General features: G+C 40.2%; 1 protein-coding gene across 1 annotated transcript; it reads right to left on the reverse strand.

Moving 5' to 3' along the window:
• Positions 1-353: 353 nt before the first annotated feature.
• On the reverse strand, positions 354-18,106 carry THOC3 (THO complex subunit 3). Its single transcript, XM_058723836.1, has 6 exons — positions 17,755-18,106; positions 16,836-16,992; positions 15,210-15,414; positions 7,956-8,117; positions 7,736-7,836; positions 354-938 (listed from the first exon to the last, which is right to left on the reverse strand). The coding sequence occupies exons 1-6, from the start codon at positions 18,019-18,021 to the stop codon at positions 775-777; spliced, it is 1,056 nt and encodes a 351-aa protein (XP_058579819.1). The 5' UTR covers positions 18,022-18,106; the 3' UTR covers positions 354-774.
• Between the last annotated feature and the right edge of the window lie 704 nt (positions 18,107-18,810).

The raw sequence follows: 18,810 nt of genomic DNA on the forward strand, positions 1-18,810 counted from the left end.
TAATTTCCCCAGTCTTGACATTCTATTCTAATCTATATGTCTTATCCTGATTTGGGATTTACTTATATTTTATTACTTTTCTCAATGTTTATCATAAATTTATTGTCTACAAATCCTTGTACATTTAGACCAGTTATACATACACATAAACTGAAGACTTTAAGGATTGCTATTGCCATACACTTCATGCTAGGTCCCTGCATTTCCAGAGTTCTTGGTTAGGACATAAAATGATAGAAATACAACCTGTAAATTCAATCTGAGATTTTTTTTTTTTAAATGCAAAACTACATCTCCCTGTAATAATATAAAAAAAAAAAGCAAAAATACCATAACTTTTCAAGTCTTAGAAGTCCCATAATTAAATTCAGTTTTATTAAATGCTCAATTCTCAAAAAGTATGTACATTTCTTTATTATAAAAAATCTCCATCCCCATCTCACCCTCCCTCACTCACTCCCCCGAAGTAGGTATTGTCCACACAGAAACAAACACAACAAAGTCTACCATACATCTAAAAGCAGGGAAGACAGGAGGTCCCCAGAGGACAAGATATGCTGGTGTTATCATGCAGAGCCCTCCTGCAGGGCGGAAAGAATGGGAAGAGCTCATAATACAAGAAGGGAACTGGAATAGGCAGACTGACAAAGACATATATAATTTATACCAATTTACAAATACTTGAGGTGCCCACCAACTCCAAGAGAACAGACCAAACTAATACACAAAGGAAGGCCTCTGCCAGTGCCTCCTCTCCCTACACAGGTCCCCCTATCAGGAGTCATTAGGAAGCCCAAACAGCTTCACAGTTCCTGCTTCCCGACTGCTGTCATATTTGCCATCTTTGTCATCACAGGCAAATGCCAGCAGAGGCCTTTTGGGGTGCCAAGCCACGGTGAAGGTCGGGGACTCACACTGCACCTCCCATAGCTTGTCTCCTATAAAAATCAATATAGAGAAACCAATAAATATGTTAATAATAAGAAACCACATTCATGAAGTACTTGCCTACATTAACTCACTTAATCCCCTTATTAACCCTATAGGATAGATACAGTCATCACCCCATTTTACAGAGAACACTGAAGCACAAAGAGGGCACAAGTCAGTAGGTGGCAGAGCAAGATCTGAATGCAGAGGCTGTGCTCTGAACGTACTCTGTCTCCCTAGGAAAACAGTAGCAGCAGCTACCATTTGTTGAGCACCCCTTAGGAATCAGATGAATTCTATTTTATTTTAATAAAGCACAACGACATCCCAGCAAGATAGGTAACGTTTTAAACCCCATTTTATAAAGGAACAAGTGACTTAACAGTTAAGTCATACCTCAAGGAAGCAGCAGTCAGCACATGAAGTCTGTTTTCAAAGCTACAGATCTTTCTGCTAAATCACAATGCCTTGCAAATAGATAGATTTCTTTTTCCAAAAACGTTATTCTTCCTACTTATTGAAATTAAACAGGATTTTTCTAAAGCCATTATCCCTTTAGTCCTGCTTTACTTTTCTTCAACCTTAGGGTTAAGATTAATGTAGTAAAGCATTGGCGATGTGGTGTTAAAGATGCAGAATGCATTAAATTATATACCTGAAATTGGTCAACTATATGATAAATTATATTTCTATAAAGCTCTTTAAAAAAATATATATATATATATATTTATATACATATGCAAATACATGTGTGTATAGGGAGAGTAGGAGAGATTCTTTTTTTTAAGTAATCTTATTTCAGGGACAATTAACCACTCTTCATGATGCTAGGATCTGGCAGTCTAGCTATACGTCTGAGCAAATTTCTGTATTATACAAATACAAAGAATAGTTTCAGAGGCTGCTACTCCCCTTTTACTTCTCTTTAGGCCTTTAACTTGAAGTCATTTGTCAAATTCACTTGGGATTGGTTAAGATAAAGAAATTTATGCAGTTCAAGAAACCCAGGGTAGATATGAAGAGGCCTTCTAAAACGTTTCCTAAATAAACATCTTGACAGTTTTACTGGAAAGCTTAATCTCTGAATGATAAAGAAGGTGCTATCTGGGTGAGACTGACATTACTACTCCAGACCACCAAAGTTCCAAAAGACTTGGTGTAATATGTATGATGTGTCTAAGAGCTGAAAATAAGTGGACTTTTAAAACGTATGCTATCGGAAATAAAATTCTTACTTTGTTTTACATTTAAACATAAAAATATGTAAGATATAAAATCTTACTAAACATGATTCCAAATATAGTGTACACACACACACATATAGATGTCTATAGATAAAATATCTATATAGCGATATAGATATCTATATATGAAAAAAAAGATTGGAAGGAAATATACCAATATGTTAGGAACAGCTATCTCCAAATTATAGGCCTATATGTGACTGTTAGTTTCTTCTTTATATTTGTTAGCATTTTCTAAATATTCTACAATGAACATGTATTACTCTTATTTTACAAACTAATATACAAAGACATGCTTACTGCATAAAATTCAAACAGTACAAGGGTACAGAGCAGCACTGGGCAACAGAAACTTCTATGGTGGAGACATTCTACATCTGTGCCATCCATATAGAAACCACTAGCTACATGTGGCTACTAAAGTCCTTAAAATGAGCCTAGGGTGACTGAAGAACAGAACTTCTCATTTTATTTAACTGATTTCATAATAATAATTACATTATAATTTAAATTAAAATTTATCTTTTTGGGGGGCACCTGGGTGGCTCAGTCGGCTGAGTGTCTGACTTCGGTTCGGGTAATGATCTCACAGTTTGTGAGTTCGAGCCCCACATCGGGCTCAGTGCTGAAAGCTCAGAGCCTGGAGCCTGCTTCGGATTCTGTGTCTCCCTCTCTCTGCCCCTCCCCTGCTCACGCTCTGTCTCTCCCTCTCTCTCAAAAATAAATAAACATTAAAAATTTTTTTTTAAATTTATCCTTTTTCCCTACTGCAGTCTTCTCCCAATCTTCTAAGTCTGAAATAAATTCTTTCTTTCTTTTTTAATATATTTTTTTTAAACATTTATTCAGTTTTGAGAGATAGAAAGAGCATGAGCAGGGGAGGGGCAGAGAAAGAGGGAGACACAGAATCCAAAGCACGCTCCAGGCTCTGAGCTGTCAGCTGATGCCAAAGAGTCCAATGTGGGGCTCAAACTCACGGACCATGAGATCATGACCTGAGCCGAAGTCGGACGCTTAACCAACTGAGCCATTCAGGTGTCCCTGAAATAACTTCTTTCAAAAGTCTTTCTACCAACTTAGCTTTAGCTTCTTCACCTAAATGGGAACACATCACATGCACTGATTGGCTACTTGTTTTGCTCATTCAGTAAAATGCCTTGCCAATCTTCCATTTCGGCACATACAGAGCTATGTTTTTTCTCTTGGCACACTGTAATATGGATGCATCACAATTTATTTAATTAGCTCATCATAATGAAAATTTGGACTATTTCCCATTTGTGCATAAAACAATGCTGTAAATATAATTGTGCTTCTCTTTGATAATCATTTGACTTTTAGTTTTTAGCCTCAGTTATAAAGAAAATTAAAAAAAACTTGTTAAAAGTATTTGAACTGTTTACAAAAATTAATACAGCCATATTTGATATAGTTCTGAAGATTGTATGTGAACTAAATCACATTTTATATGTATTACGTGAGGCAGACAATTAAACTTGCACAAAGATGGCATGGGAAAAATAGCACACACTTGCACTGTTAAGAGCAAACACTACAATAACCTTTCAGTAAGTGGTTTAGTCCTTTACAAAATGTGAGCACTTCGGACTCAGTCAAAAATTCACTTCAATAGTTTACCCAAAAGGATGACCGCATTAGTAAAATGAAGTGCATAAGGATATTTCTCACAGCATTATTTATAATGGTGCAGATGAGAAACCACCAAATAGATGGGCAACTAAAGTATCTACAGGCATATATATGTATGTACTGGCAGTTTAAGTATATACTGATATAATTCAATGGAATTCTAAACTGCATGAAAAGTGGCAGTAGAGGGGCACCTGGGTGGCTCAGTCAGTTAAGCATCGAACTTCGGCTCAGGTCATGATCTCGCAGTTCATGAGTTCGAGCCCCGCATGGGGCTCTGCACTGACAGCTCAGAGCCTGGAGCCTGCTTTGGATTCTGTGTCTCCCTCTCTCTCTGTCCCTCCCCCGCTCACACTCTGTCTCTCTCTGAAAAATAAATAAACATTAAAAAAAAAAAAAGTGGCGGTAGAGCTCAACAGCCATGGCCATGTAAGAAGCTATAACATCCTCAAGTGAGGCAGCCACATCCTGGAGCAGGAGAGTATCCATGCATCACATTAACAAGGGTGACAAAGGAGCTGCACGTCCGAATGGCTGGACAATACTCAACACAGTGTCATCAACAGAAGCACTGCTAAATTGTGGAATCTCAACTTTTTTATTTTATTGTTTGATGTTTTCTACACAGTTTCAAATCTTTTACTAACGTATCATGTATTTCCAAAAACAATAGAGCTACATTACAAAATAAATCTGAGGGTAATGACAGAAGATGACAGAGTAGGAGGATCCTGAGCTCACCTCCTCTCAGAGACACACTGAGACAACAAGTATGTCTATCATAACTAACTGAAAATGACCTGAAGACCAGCAGAAGAGATCTTGCACAGCTGAATATAGAGAGAAGGCCACACTGAAAGGGTAGAAGAGGTGGAGACGTGAGTCAGGAACCAAACCCCTGGTGCAAATAACGACAAACGGGAGGGACATCACAAGCATGGAGTGAGGGAATCAGATCCCAAACAGGGCAAGCCTAGCCCTAAGGACCTACACTGAGAAGACGAGTTCCCATAATGTCTGGCTTTGAAGATCAGCAAGGCTTAACTTTGGGAGCTTTAGAAATCAGCGGGGCTTAACTACAGGAGAACTAGAGGGCAGAAGAGTCAACACACTAAGTTTCTCAGTCGGAGACAGCACAGAAGCAGCAACTTGAAAAGCACCTAGGGTATACATGAAGGATATTTATCGACTAATTTTAGGATGTGTGCCAGAAGGGCAGAGATCTGCAGGAGATTTCTCCAGGAATAAAAAGTGCTGGCAGGTGCCATTTTTGGCTTCCCTGAGCCTAGCTCTAGCTGGACGCTTGCAGAAACCAGTTCTAACTCTCTCCATCTTCCTCACTAGCAAAACACATGCCCCGCCCCAGCATTCTCCTACCACCCACCCTACCCAACCCACTGGCCTCCGCAGGCACCCCTCCAAAACAGCTCCTGCCCTGCCACACCCAGCAAGCAGCCCCAGATGGGACGCCTCCAAAGTGACACCTCCCCTAGAGGACAGAGGAGATACCTTACACAGCAGCTTGCCCACAGTTCCTACAGCCAGGCCTCTTAGCTGGCTGCACAAAGAATTAGCCCTGCCCTTCCATGTACCTGCAGCTGTTCACAGAGGCTAATTACAGGCAGCTAGGCTGAGTGCCAACGCCCCCCACAACTGAGCCCATGGCAGCTGCAGCCAGGCCTCTCAACAGCATGGGCAGCAAACCCTGCCCGGTGTGCATGCAGCAGGCAAAGCGGGTTACTGCAGCCAGCTGGGCTGAAGGCCAACCCCACCCATCAGCATGCCCATAGCAATCACAGCTCAGCCACAACAGGAGGGTGCACACAGCCCATACGGGGGCACCCCTGGTGCACCTGGTTCCAGTGACCAGGGTGGATAGCACTACAGGGCACCACAGGACCTCTTCTACATAAACCCACTACTTTCAAGGTCAGGGGATGTAGCTGACCTACCTAACACATAGAAACAAACACGGACAGTTAGATAAAATGAGGAGACAAGGGATATGTCCCAAATGAAAAAATAAGACAAAACACAGAGAAAGGACTAAACAAAACAGAGATGAGCAATATGAGTGATGAAGAGTTCAGAGTAATAGTCATAAAGATACTCAACTGGACTTGAGAAAAGAGTGGATGAACTCAGTGAGAATTTCAACAAAGAGACAGAAAATGTAAAAAAGAACCAGTCAGAGATGAAGAATATGGTAACTGAAATGAAAAATACACTAGAGAAAATCAAGAGCAGATTAGGGGATGCAGAAGAACAGACCAGAGATCTTAAAGACAAGGTAACAGAAAACAATCAAAACTAACAGCAAAAAGACAAAAGAATAATAAAAGTGAGAATAGGTGAAGGGACCTCTGCAAAATTATCAAGCATAATTAACATTCCCATTATAAGGATTTCAGAAAGAGAAGAGAGAAGAAAGGGGGAAAAATAATACCTGAAAACTTCCTGAATCTGGGGATGGAAACAGATATCCAAATCCAGGAAGCAAAGAGAGCTCCAAACAAGATGAACCCAAAAAGGTTCACACCAAGACATAATGATTAAAATGGCAAAAATTAAAGACAAAGGGAGAATCTTAAAAGCAGCAAAAGAAAAGCAAACAGTCACATACAAGGAAAAACCCATAAGCCTTATCAGCTGATCTTTCAGCAAAAACTTTGCAGTATGGAGGTTCCTCAAGAAATTAAAAACAGAAATACCATATGATCCACTAATTCCACTACTGGATATTTACCCAAAGAAAACAAAAACACCAACTGGAAAGGATACATGCACCCCTACATTTATTGCAGCATTATTTACAACAGTGAAGATACGGAAACAGCCCAAGTGTCCATGGATAGATGAATGGATGAAGAAGACGTGGTGTATATATACACAGTGGAATATTAATCAGTCATGAAAAAAGAATGAGATCTTGCCATTTGCAAGAACATGGGTGGACCTATGGGGTATTAAGCTAAGTGAAATAAGTCAGACAGAGACAGACAAATACCATATGATTTAACTTATACATGAAATCTAAAAAAAAAAAAAAAAAGAAAAAAGAAACAAGTAAATAAACAAACAATAGAAAACAGACTCATAAATACAGAAAATAAACTGGTGGTTGCCAGAGGGGAACAGGTTAGGGTAATGGGTGAAATAGGTGAAGTGATTAAGAGGCACAAACTTCCAGGAACAAAAAAAGTAAGTCATGAAGATGTAAAGTACAGCAAGGGGAACACAGTCAACATTGTAATAATGTTGTATGTTGACTACATTTACTGCAGTCAATGACTGTAGTCAATTTACTACATTATACTGCAGTATAATGCATATAACTGTCAAATCACTGTCTTATATGAAATTAATATAACATTATATGTCAACTATCCCTCAATAACGAAAAAAAATTTTAATTAAAAATAAGTAAATCTGAGGAAATTCTTCTGTAAAATGGATTCTGTTGGTTGTTTTTAAAGCAAATCACATACATTTGATGATTCCTAAAATTATTAAAAAATACGTATTTTTTAAGTTACACACAAGCAAAATATAGAAAAAAATATACACCACAACACTTAAAAAGATTGTATTTAGATGGTGGGACCACAGGTCATACTTTTTTCTTTCTCCTATTTTCTGTATTTTAAAATTTTATTATAATAGAAGAATTAAAAGTTAATAAAATGCAAAATATTTTCCTAAATCACTTTCTTTCAGACCTTTCTTTTAACTCTCTGCTCCCTCATGACCCGACTATAGCAGTCATAATAAACAAACCTGTCTTAAGCAGACAAATTCATTTATGCTAATACTGGTGAAGTAGTAATGTGAAGATGAAAATACAAGACAGAAGTCCTGATGGCCACAGATGACAGAGAGAAGATCATTATGGTAGTGAGGGTTTTAGTTACCTGTCTCTACTTCAGCAATGTCAATAAAATGATCTTCTGAAGCTGATGCCAGCATTTTTCCATCATGGCTAAAACTGAGGGTCCTCACAGGCCAATCCAGCCTATAACAGAGTAGACAGAGGAGACATTAGAATAACCCAATAAGAGGAGGGCACAATTGCACCCAAAATGAAGTAAAATTAACTTACCCAGCAAGGAAATTACTGGCAGGGCTGCTTACCTGGAAAAGCACCGAACACACACTAACTCATCCACATCCCAAAGGCTGACCAAAGCATCTGCACTTCCTGTGGCAAAGTACTTCCCCATGGGGTCAAATTTGATGCAGATGCAGTTGGAAGGATGGGCATTGATGGACTGCACAGGCTTCAGCTCTGGGTAGCTGAGAAACAAGACAGATGGCAATCAAACTATGGGAAGAGGACTATGGTACTGAGACAACAACAGGAGACGCTGAAGAAGAAAACCAAAGTAAGACAACATAACAAATATCAGACTGTAATTCAAACAAACTTTTCTAAACTTTAAAAAAATAAAATTAGATTATCATCAGACCTTTCTGACAACAAGACTTTCTGCCAAAAGAAAATGGACTAACGTATTTAAGCTATACAGGGAAGAAAATATGAATCAAGGATTTTTTTTTTAGTAGGCTTCCTGCCTAGCATGGGGCCCAATGTGGAGCTTGAACTTACGACCCTGAGATCAACACCTGAGCTGAGATGAAGAGTCAGACACTTAACTGACTGAGCCACCCAAGCGCCCCAAGGATTTTTTAATTTTTTTTTTAATGTTTATTTATTTTTGACAGAGAGAGAGAGACAGAGCATGAGTGGCAGAGGGGCAGAGAGAGAGGGAGACACAGAATCTGAAGCAGGCTCCAGGCCGCGAGGATTTTTATGTCTAGCAAAAGTGACTATCAATTATAAAAAGCTCAAATACTAAGCATAATATAATAAAGTAGTTGTAAGTTTTATTAAGTCTATAAATTATAATAAGTACGAACTCAGGGAAAACTGTTCCCATGAACCCTGTTCCTGAGGAAGCTAAAGAATGAGCTTTAACAATCAAATGACTAGAGATTCATCAGCATAGGACTGTCAATGAGCATTACATATATAGCTTCTTGTGTATGTATTGGTGGTGGTAGTGGTAATACTGTTATTCTGAGATATCTCCACATATAACATGGATAAAGGTAATAAGTAACTGTGGGATATTCTAACTCTGTAATCCCGTGTCCTTGAGAACCTGAATACTCAGTTTGAAGTTAAGAGTTACTTATAATATAGAAGATATTTAGTAAAATTCCTCTAGTCCTGAATTTTAACTGGAACTTATCAGTATGAATTCACAAGATATTTTATCTTTAAAAATACACACAGAGGCACCTGGGTGGCTCAGTCTGGGGCTTCTGACTTCAGCTCAGGTCATGATCTCACAGTTCGTGAGTTCAGGCCCCGTGTTGGGACTCCGTGTTGACAGCCCGGAGCCTCGAGCCTGCTTCAGATTCTGTGTCTCCTCTCTCTCTGCCCCTCCCCAGCTCTCACTTTGTCTCTCTCTCTCTCAAAAATAAACATTAAAAAAATTTAATAAAAAAACACATACATACATACACATATGCTTCCTTGCTCTATCCACTGGAAAGGTCTAGAAATAATAATCAACGTATCAATATGGACATCGGTAGCTCCAATATTATTTCTCAGAAAAAGAATCCAGGGATTGATTCTTAGAGAATTTTCTGATTAAAGGTCTGAGGCAGGAAGCATACAAGATGAACTTGGAATACTCATCATACCAGAGAGCAAGAAACTGAAGACTACTAACACTGTCAAAAAAATGACTCGGGAATCAACTTGAAGAGGCTCCCATTGGCTAAAGATGGGATAATTTGAGCTTCCATGAGGATAATTATTCCAATAGATTGAAACACATCTACCATGCTTAAATACATGAGTTTATAATCAGTCTTAAAACTAGCTGATTATCTTTGTAAGTGATAGAGAACTAATTCATTATCTGATGACAAGAAGCATTTATCCTGTCTTTTCTAAGTAAACTATATTCTTTTTTTTAAGTTTATTTTTATTTATTATTTTGAAAGAGAGACAGAATGTGCATGCACAAGCAAGCACAAGCGGAAGAGGGGCAAAGAGAGAGGGAGACAGAATCCCAAGCAGGCTCCCCACCCAGCACAGAGCCTGACGTGGGGCTCCATCTCACAACCATGAGATCATGACCTGAGCCCAAACCAAGAGTGGGACAGTTAACCAACTGAGCCACCCAGGTGCCCCAAAGTAAACAATATTCTTAAGTAACCAAATAGTAGGGGCGCCTGGGTGGCTCAGTCAGTTAAGCATCCAACTTTGGCTCAAGTCATGTTTTCACGTTTTGTGAGTTCAAGTCCTGAGTGGGGCTCTGTGCAGACAGCTTGGAGCCTGGAGCCTGCTTTAGATTCTGTGTCTCCCTCTCCCTCTACCCCTCCCCCACTCGCACTCTCTCTTTCAAAAATAAATGAACATTAAAAAAAAAAATTAAATTCCAAAACTAGACAGAGACCCCACTAAAAAGGAGAACTATAGACTGATTTCCCTGATGAACATGGATGCAAAAATCCTCAACAAGATATTAGCCAACCAGATCCAAGAATACATTAAAAAAATTATTCACCATGACCAAGTGGGATTTATACCTGGGATGCAGGGCTGGTTCAATATCCGCAAAACAATTAACGTGATTCATTACATCAATAAAAGAAAGGACAAGAACCATACGATCCTCTCAATAGATGCAGAGAAAACATTTGACAAAATACAGCATCCTTTCTTGATAAAAACCCTCAAGAAAGTAGGGATAGAAGGATCATACCTCGAGATCATAAAAGCTAAATATGAAAGACCCAGCACTAATATCATCCTCAATGGGGAAAACTGAGAGCTTTCGCCCTAAGGTCAGGAACAAGACAGGGGTGTTCACTCTCGCCACTGTTATTCAACATAGTATTGGAAGTCTTAGCCTCTGCAATCAGACAACACAAAGAAATAAAAGGCATCCAAATCAGCCAGGAGGAGGTCAAACTTTCACTCTTCACAGATCAACATGATACTCTATATGGAGAACCCTAAAGATTCCACCAAAAACTGCTAGAACTGATTCATGAATTCAGCCAAGTTGCAGGATATAAAATCGACACACAAAAATCAGTTGCATTCCTATACACCAACAATGAAGCAGCAGAAAGAGAAACCAAGGAATCGATCCCATTTACAAGTGCACCAAAACCATAAAATACCTAGGAATAAATCTAACCAAAGAGGTGAAAAATCTAGACACTGAAAACTAGAGAAAGCTTATGAAAAAAATTGAGGATGACACACAAAAGAGGAAAAAGATTCTATGCTCCTGCATAGGAAGAACAAATATTGTTAAAATGTTGATACTACCCAAAGCACTCTACATATTCAATGCAATCCCTATCAAAATAACCCCAGCATTCTTCACAGAGCCAGAACAAATAATCCTAAAATTTGTATGGAACCAGTAAAGACCCCAAATCACCAAAGCTTTTCTTCTTGAAAAAGAAAACCAAAGAAGGAGGCATCACAATCTCGGACTTCAAGCTATACTACAAAGCTGTAATCATCAAGACAGTATGGTACTGGCACAAGAACAGACACTCTGATCAGTGGAACAGAACAGAGAACCCAGAAATGGACCCACAAACGTATGGCCAACGAATCTTTGACAAAGCAGGAAAGAATATCCAATGGAATAAGGACAGTCTCTTCAGCAAGTGGTGCTGGGAAAACCGGACAGCGACATGCAGAAGAATGAACCTGGACCACTTTCTTACACCATACACAAACATAAACTCAAAATGGATGAAACACCTAAATGTAAGACAGGAAGCCATCAAAATCCTCAAGGAGAAAGCAGGCAAAAACTCTTTGATCTTGGCCACAGCAACTTCTTACTCAACACATCTCCAGAGGCAAGGGAAACAAAAGCAAAAATGAACTATTGGGACCTCATCAAAATAGCTTCTGCACAGCAAAGGAAACAATCAGCAAAGCTAAAAGGCAACCGACAGAATGGGAGAAGTTATTTGCCAGTATCCAAAATCTATAAAGAACTTATCAACCTCAACACCCAAATAACAAACAATCCAGTGAAGAAATGGGCAAAAGATATGAATAGACACTTCTCCAAAGAAGACATCCAGATGGCCAAGCGACACATGAAAAAATGTTCAACATCACTCATCATCAGGGAAACACAAATCAAATCCACATGAGATACCACCTCACACCTGTCAGAATGGCTACCATTAACAACTCAGGCAACAACAGATGTTGGCGAGGATGTGGAGAAAGAGGATCTCTTTTGCATTGTTGGTGGGAATGCAAGCTGGTGCAACCACCCTGGAAAACAGTATGGAGGTTCCTCAAAAAACTAAAAATAGAACTACCCTACGACCCAGCAATTGCACTACTAGGTATTTATCCAAGAGATACAGGTATGCTGTGTTGAAGGGACACGTGCACCCCAATGTTTATAGAAGCACTATCAACAATAGCCAAAGTATGGAAAGAGCCCAAATGTCCATCGATGGATGAATGGATAAAGAAGATGTGGTATATATATACAACGGAGTATTACTCGGCAATCAAAAGAATGAAATCTTGCCATTTGCAACTATATGGATGGAACTAGAGGGCATTATGCTAAGCGAAATTAGAGAAAGACAAATATCCTATGACTTCACTCATATGAGGACTTTAAGACACAGAACAGATGAACATAAGGGAAGCAAAAATAGTATAAAAACAGGGAGGGAAACAAAACATAAGAGACTCATAAATATGGAGAACAGAGGGATACTGGAGGGGTTATGGGAGGGGGGATGGGCTAAATGGGTAAGGGGCATTAAGGAATCTACCTCTGAAATCACTGTTGCACTATATGCTAACTAATTTGTTTGTAAATTTAAAAAATTAAATTAAAATAACTAAATTAAATTAAATTAAATTAAATTAAATTAAATTAAATTAAAGAATTTACACAGACATTGCTGGGGAAAAAAAAAAAAAAAAAAGAAGAGGTAATTTAAGACCTAGACACAGAAAGGAACACAGCCTGAAAAGATTGGATCTGGGGAAAATTCAAAGGGAAGCCTCTGTAGTGTTTTCAGCACGGGTGAGACGCAATCTGAGTTACTCTTCTACAAAACCACTGTCACACTGAATTGTCACCATCTCCACACCAGACTGTGGGTTCCTGGGCACAGAAACTAGCTGATCTTCACATCTGTACTCTTGGCACTCAGCCCAGGTCTGCCACAGGGTAGATGTTTAATGGATGGTTGAATGAACCTCCTTGCCCCTCAAAAAGAATAAAATCTTGCCATTTGCAACTATGTGGATGGAACTAGAAGGTATTATGCTAAGCAAAATTAGTCAGAGAAAGACAAATATCATATGACTTCACTCATATGAGGACTTTAAGACACAGAACAGATGAACACAAGGGAAGGGAAGCAAAAATAATATAAAAACCAGGAGGGGGACAAAACAAAAGAGGGTTACTGGAGGGGTTGTGGGAGGGGGGATAGGCTAAATGGGTAAGGGGCATTAAGGAAATCTACTCCTGAAATTATTGTTGCACTATATGCTAACTAATTTGGATGTAAATTAAAAGAATAAAATTAATTTTAAAAATAATAATAAATAATAGTAATAATTAACCAAATAGCAGATGAGAGGAAATACCTTATATTCCAACAAATAAATAAGCATGTGAAATCAGCTAAATTCAGACTAGGAGAATATCTGCAGGTTTTCAACGACTAAATTAGAAGTAAAAGAAGGATGCAAAGTGACTTGGTAGTGTAACATACTTAAAAGACATCCAATTTTTTTAAATACACAAAACTAGAGTATCTAGAAATGCATACATGGTCGCTAAAACTATAAAGAAATACTATAAAAATCAAGAGAGTGTTTCCTTTTGAGGAGGGGGAGATATGAGCAGGAAAAGCACATGTTTGGACTTCTGGGACGGCCAACAAGTTACATTTCTTGACTTGGGTGGGGTTACAAAGATGTTGGGCATATAATGGTTCATTAAGCTATACATTGTTTTAAGTGATTTTCTGTATCTGTGTTTTATTTTCTGATAAAAAGGCTTTAAAAGAAAAAAGATACAGAATCCTTACTAACTACAGAATAAAATTCAAGCTGCTAAGCATAGAATTCCAGCCTTTTATAATCTGATCCCAGATTATATCTCAACTTTATCTTCCCATTTTCAGGCCCTCTCTTCAGACACATTATCTGTCACCACTCCCAGCAACTCTGACCTATCAACTATTCCCCAAATAGACCATGCTCGTTCACACCAGTTTCGTCCACTGTATGGTTCCCTTTTGCTGATTCTTAAAATTCTCAACTTTCAAGGTCAAGCTCAAAAGGTGCCTCCTTCAAGCTCCAACTCCCACAGTCCATATAAATTTCTTTCCTTGGGGTTCCATAGCAAACTCCTAGACTCTCTAACATAACCTATTTCATACTGCCTTGCATTACCCACCCAGAATAACAGAAAGAATAGAATCGACAAGCCTGAATTTCAATTCCACCATTTCATTCATTTACAGAATAAATATTTAATGAGATCCTAACTCTGTGTAGCAGGTATTAAGTTAGGCACACTAGGGATTTAAGAGTAAACAAGTTACACACGGTCCTTACCCTCATGGAATTTATAGTCTAATGGAAGATACAAATAAACATGAAATTATAACATAAAATGAGAAATGCTTCCAACAGGAAGTACATAAAATAAGCTTCTGGGGCCCCTGGGTGGCTCAGTCGGTTAAGCATCTGACTTCAGCTCAGGTCATGATCTCGCGGTTCACGAGTTCGAGCCCCAGGTCAGGCTCTGTGCTGACAGCTCAGAGCCTGGAGCCTGCTTCAGATTCTGTATTTCCCTGTCTCTCTGCCCCTCCCCTGCTCACGCTCTGTCTGTCTCTCCCTCTCAAAAATAAACATAAAAAAAATGTTTGTTTTTTTTAATAAAAAAAATAAGCTTCTAACCTGGGGAAGTAGGATGATGATGAAGATGGCTTCCCTGAAGGGTAAGTGATATTTAAGCTAAGACTTTATGGATACAAATTATCCACAATTCAAGGTGCATCTACTTCTAGTGCTCACTAGTTGATAGTGATTTAACCTCTGTGAATCCCAGGTCCTCATCTGTCAAATAAGATGCATACTATCAACCCCCTAGAATTTCTGTGATGACTTAAGTAAAATATAAGGGGCCTGGCTCAAAGGTGCTCAACAGAGGTTAGGATTCTTTATTACCACTTGTCCTTTGACCTCCTTCAGGACAGACTCAACATCTAATTCATCTCTGTATCCACCACAGCACCCAACACAAAGATCAGACAGTTCCTAAGCTAGAACCCTCTCACCTGAGGATGTTGATACAACCATTGCCATTTGTCAGGAAGAACATGTTATTGTCATTATTCCAAGAGATTTCATTGACTTCAAACTTGAACTGCTCCTCCGCTTTGGAACGGTGTGTCTTGGCATCAATAAAGGTCACCACATCATCCTTGTTGCCCACAGCAATGGTCTGTCCATCGGGACTCCAGCAGATATTAATGTTCTCCCCTGGAAACCCAGATATAATCAGCAAGGTATTGTTTGCCCATAATCCTCCAGAAGTTTATTTTTTTTATCATACAAAGACCAGACCTATTCACTAAGGTCCTAGTCAATAGAAGGGAATGACCACTTACTCAACAATTCTGAGACCAGCACATTCATCTACAAATTTCCCCTCTTTGGGTCCTCACAATAATTCTCTAATGGACACTTCATTATTCCCAATTTACATATGAAGAAATGGAAGATAAGAGAGAAGAGCCAAAATGTCAAAGCTATGACGTAATAGAGCCAAAATCTAAGCCAGATTTAACTCCAAAGCCTCTTATTCTTACACCAACATTTCCCAAACTCCAGTCATTCAAATGCCACTTTCACAATTTTTGTCCTATGTTAACAGCTATATTTCTTTACTCAAGACTTTTCTTAAAATTGACTCAAAACATTTCTTAAATAAATTTAGTTTCAATTTAGCAATGAATTCTACAGGCTAGTTCTTTTTTTCTGGTAGGTATTAAGATATATACACAGCCAGTTTTGAATGTTCATCCATGTTACACCTAAATCACACATGCATTACCAGCCATCTACTTGGAGAAAGCACAACATTCCATGTCCAGGTACCAGTCTTGTCAAAAAGTCCAGTGGCCCACAGTGAACACATTGATTAGAAATGTCATCAACTTTACCAATTCTATGATGCACATTTTTTTCACACTTTATTATCTATAAGGTACCTTAAAATACAACAGGATACATCTCAAAATTTTTGGTGCATCATGGTTACCTAGAAGCTTTATCTTCTTTCCTACTAGCACATAAAATATTGGTGCATCTTGTAATCAATGACATGTTAGTCAATAAAATATAATAAATGGCCTCAAGGTTTACAGAACAATACCTGGTGAAGAACAGATTCTACAAACATACTGCACAACTTCCAGTTCATTTTGTCCCAGACCACCAAGACCATTCATTCCAAGATCAGCCATTCTAGCCTATCAACAGTTTCATAAATTCTCCACACATCTGTACATGCAGTTCCCTCCTAGAGCTGCCTCCTACCCCCACCAACCCACTGTACCCTGACCACTAAATCCCTATTAGCTATTCTAAGAGTTTGCTCAAATTCTGTGAGACCCTCCCTGTCTCCACAGGCAGACTTAAGCATTTCCATTCTGAGTGTCCATCTTTTAGACCTCTCCAGTTAAGACGAACCATGTCATATCACGTTAGGGTTTTTTTTACACGTACATCTCTCTCCCTGCACTAAACCCAGTACAGGTCCTGGGAGCTGGAGATTGTCTTATTCAGCCCAGGATGTCTCATACCTAACACAAGGCCACAAATAGAGAAGATAATTCAGGAAAGGCCTGTTGAATGACTAGAAGAAGCTCATTCCTATTGCCCCTTCTCTGAGGAGTCACCTTTAGTGTTCACAGTGGCAATGCATTTCGTAGTCCTCACATCCCAGATGCGAATGGTTTTGTCTCCAGACGCGGTGACAAAGAGGTCAGGATTACTTGGGTGCCAACAAAGCTGGTCCACACTATCCCCATGTCCCCGATAATTGTTTTCTTTAACCTGAAATAAGAGAATCCAAACATCACTACACACAAAAGTACCTGCCTCCACATGTAATTTTTTTAACCTTATTCAAACTAAAGTACCTTGTGACCAACAAAGATCTGGATAATTTAAAAGACACCAATCCTTCCAAGCCCTTTCTGCCAAACTACTCCCAATACCCACCCACACTTCCTCCCCAATCACTCTAAACTGTTCCGAGGTTTGGGTTCCATACCAATGGCCTTACTCTTTTGTCCTCCCTGTCCTTCCTCCTTCTTTCTGGTTTTCCATCCTTACTCTACCACCCAGGTTCCCAGTCTTGCTCATCCCCACAGAAAGCCCTATTATTTTCAGAAGGGCCCCCCTCACCACCATGGGGACCTCACCAGCACCACAGCACCCTAGCTACTCCTCACACTACACAACACCTTCCTACCACTCTCGTACACCCCCATCTCACCCCAGTCCCATCCACCCTCCTCACCACCCGTCTTCATCTCCCCCCCGCCCCCCTCATCTGAACTCCTCCTCACGACTACACTCCCTCGCACCCCCACCTCCCTCTTACCACCGCCGTCCACCTCTCCACCACACCCCCTCCTGACCCCTAACCACCAGCCTCATCACTCCCACACTCCTCTCTCGTGCACTGCACACCCCCAACATCCCCACACCCCTTGCCTCCACCCCCCTTTTCACCCCCATTCTCTCCCTCAACACCACACCTCCCTTTACCACGGCCCCTCTCTCCTGCTGGGCCGGTCCCTGACAGCTCACCAACCGGTCCTTCTCCAGCAGGAATACGCTGGCCGTCTTGTCGAAGGACCCCGAGGCAAGGCGACGCCCGTCGCAGCTCCAGGCCACCGAGTGCACCTTGGCGCTATGCGCAGGGAACTCGCGCGTCTTGCTGTGGCCGCGAAACAGCTCCTGCATTCCCAGCACGTAGCGTGTTGGGCCGCTGGTCACTGAGCACCAGGGAGCCATTGAGCCAGGACCACTCTGGCCCAGCGCCGAGGGCCCCATGGCCGCCGCAGGAACCGCCATGACAAGCTCCCGGTGGCCCGCGAGGACACCACCGCTTTGGCCCAGTCAGTCCTGCCGCCGCTGCCGCACGCCTGCGCCCGGAAGAGCGGCTCTCCCCTGCACAGCCGCACTGTGGGCCATCCGGAGGGGACTACAAATCCCGGCATGCAGCGCGCGAGCTTCCTTACTTTTCAAATACGATTACGATTTAAGTATCTTACACAGTTAATGACTAAGGATTTTAGGGCCTATTTCCCCCTTACCTACTGCCAGGTAGATATATTTGTATCCCTATTTAATTGAAAAAGAAAACCAATGCAATCCTTCTAAACCTCAGTTCCCCATCAGTGAAAGACATTTTTTTCTAGGGTTGATCCCCACCCTCAGTCCCCTCCCTTGGAACAGAAGACTCTCCACACTCTGGCTGGTGAACTAGGGGTTTGTGGGTGTCCACAGTTCAGGAGGGGAGGGACTGAGAAGGAGTCCAGGGAAGTCTTTAAATAGGCAAATTCTCCGCTTTTAAAAGGTACTACTGGTGAGTGATAGAAGCAGAAATATGTTCACTTTAGTGCAGAAGGCCGATCTATACAACCTGCATAGTTCTGATAAGGAGCATATACGTACTGGTTGCTACATTCTTAAAAGGTCCTATGATTGCCTGTATATCCCACCACTAGTTAATATCCAGCTAAATGATAAGCACCAGAGAAGTCTTACAAAAATAGTTTTACGAGTAGAAATTCAAAGAAAACATTTATGATCTAATACTCCCTGCACATCCCGCCCCCTTTAACAGTAAGCATATAACCA

Source organism: Neofelis nebulosa, chromosome 1 (genome assembly GCF_028018385.1).
Source record: "Neofelis nebulosa isolate mNeoNeb1 chromosome 1, mNeoNeb1.pri, whole genome shotgun sequence".
NCBI classification, from domain to species: Eukaryota; Metazoa; Chordata; class Mammalia; order Carnivora; family Felidae; genus Neofelis; species Neofelis nebulosa.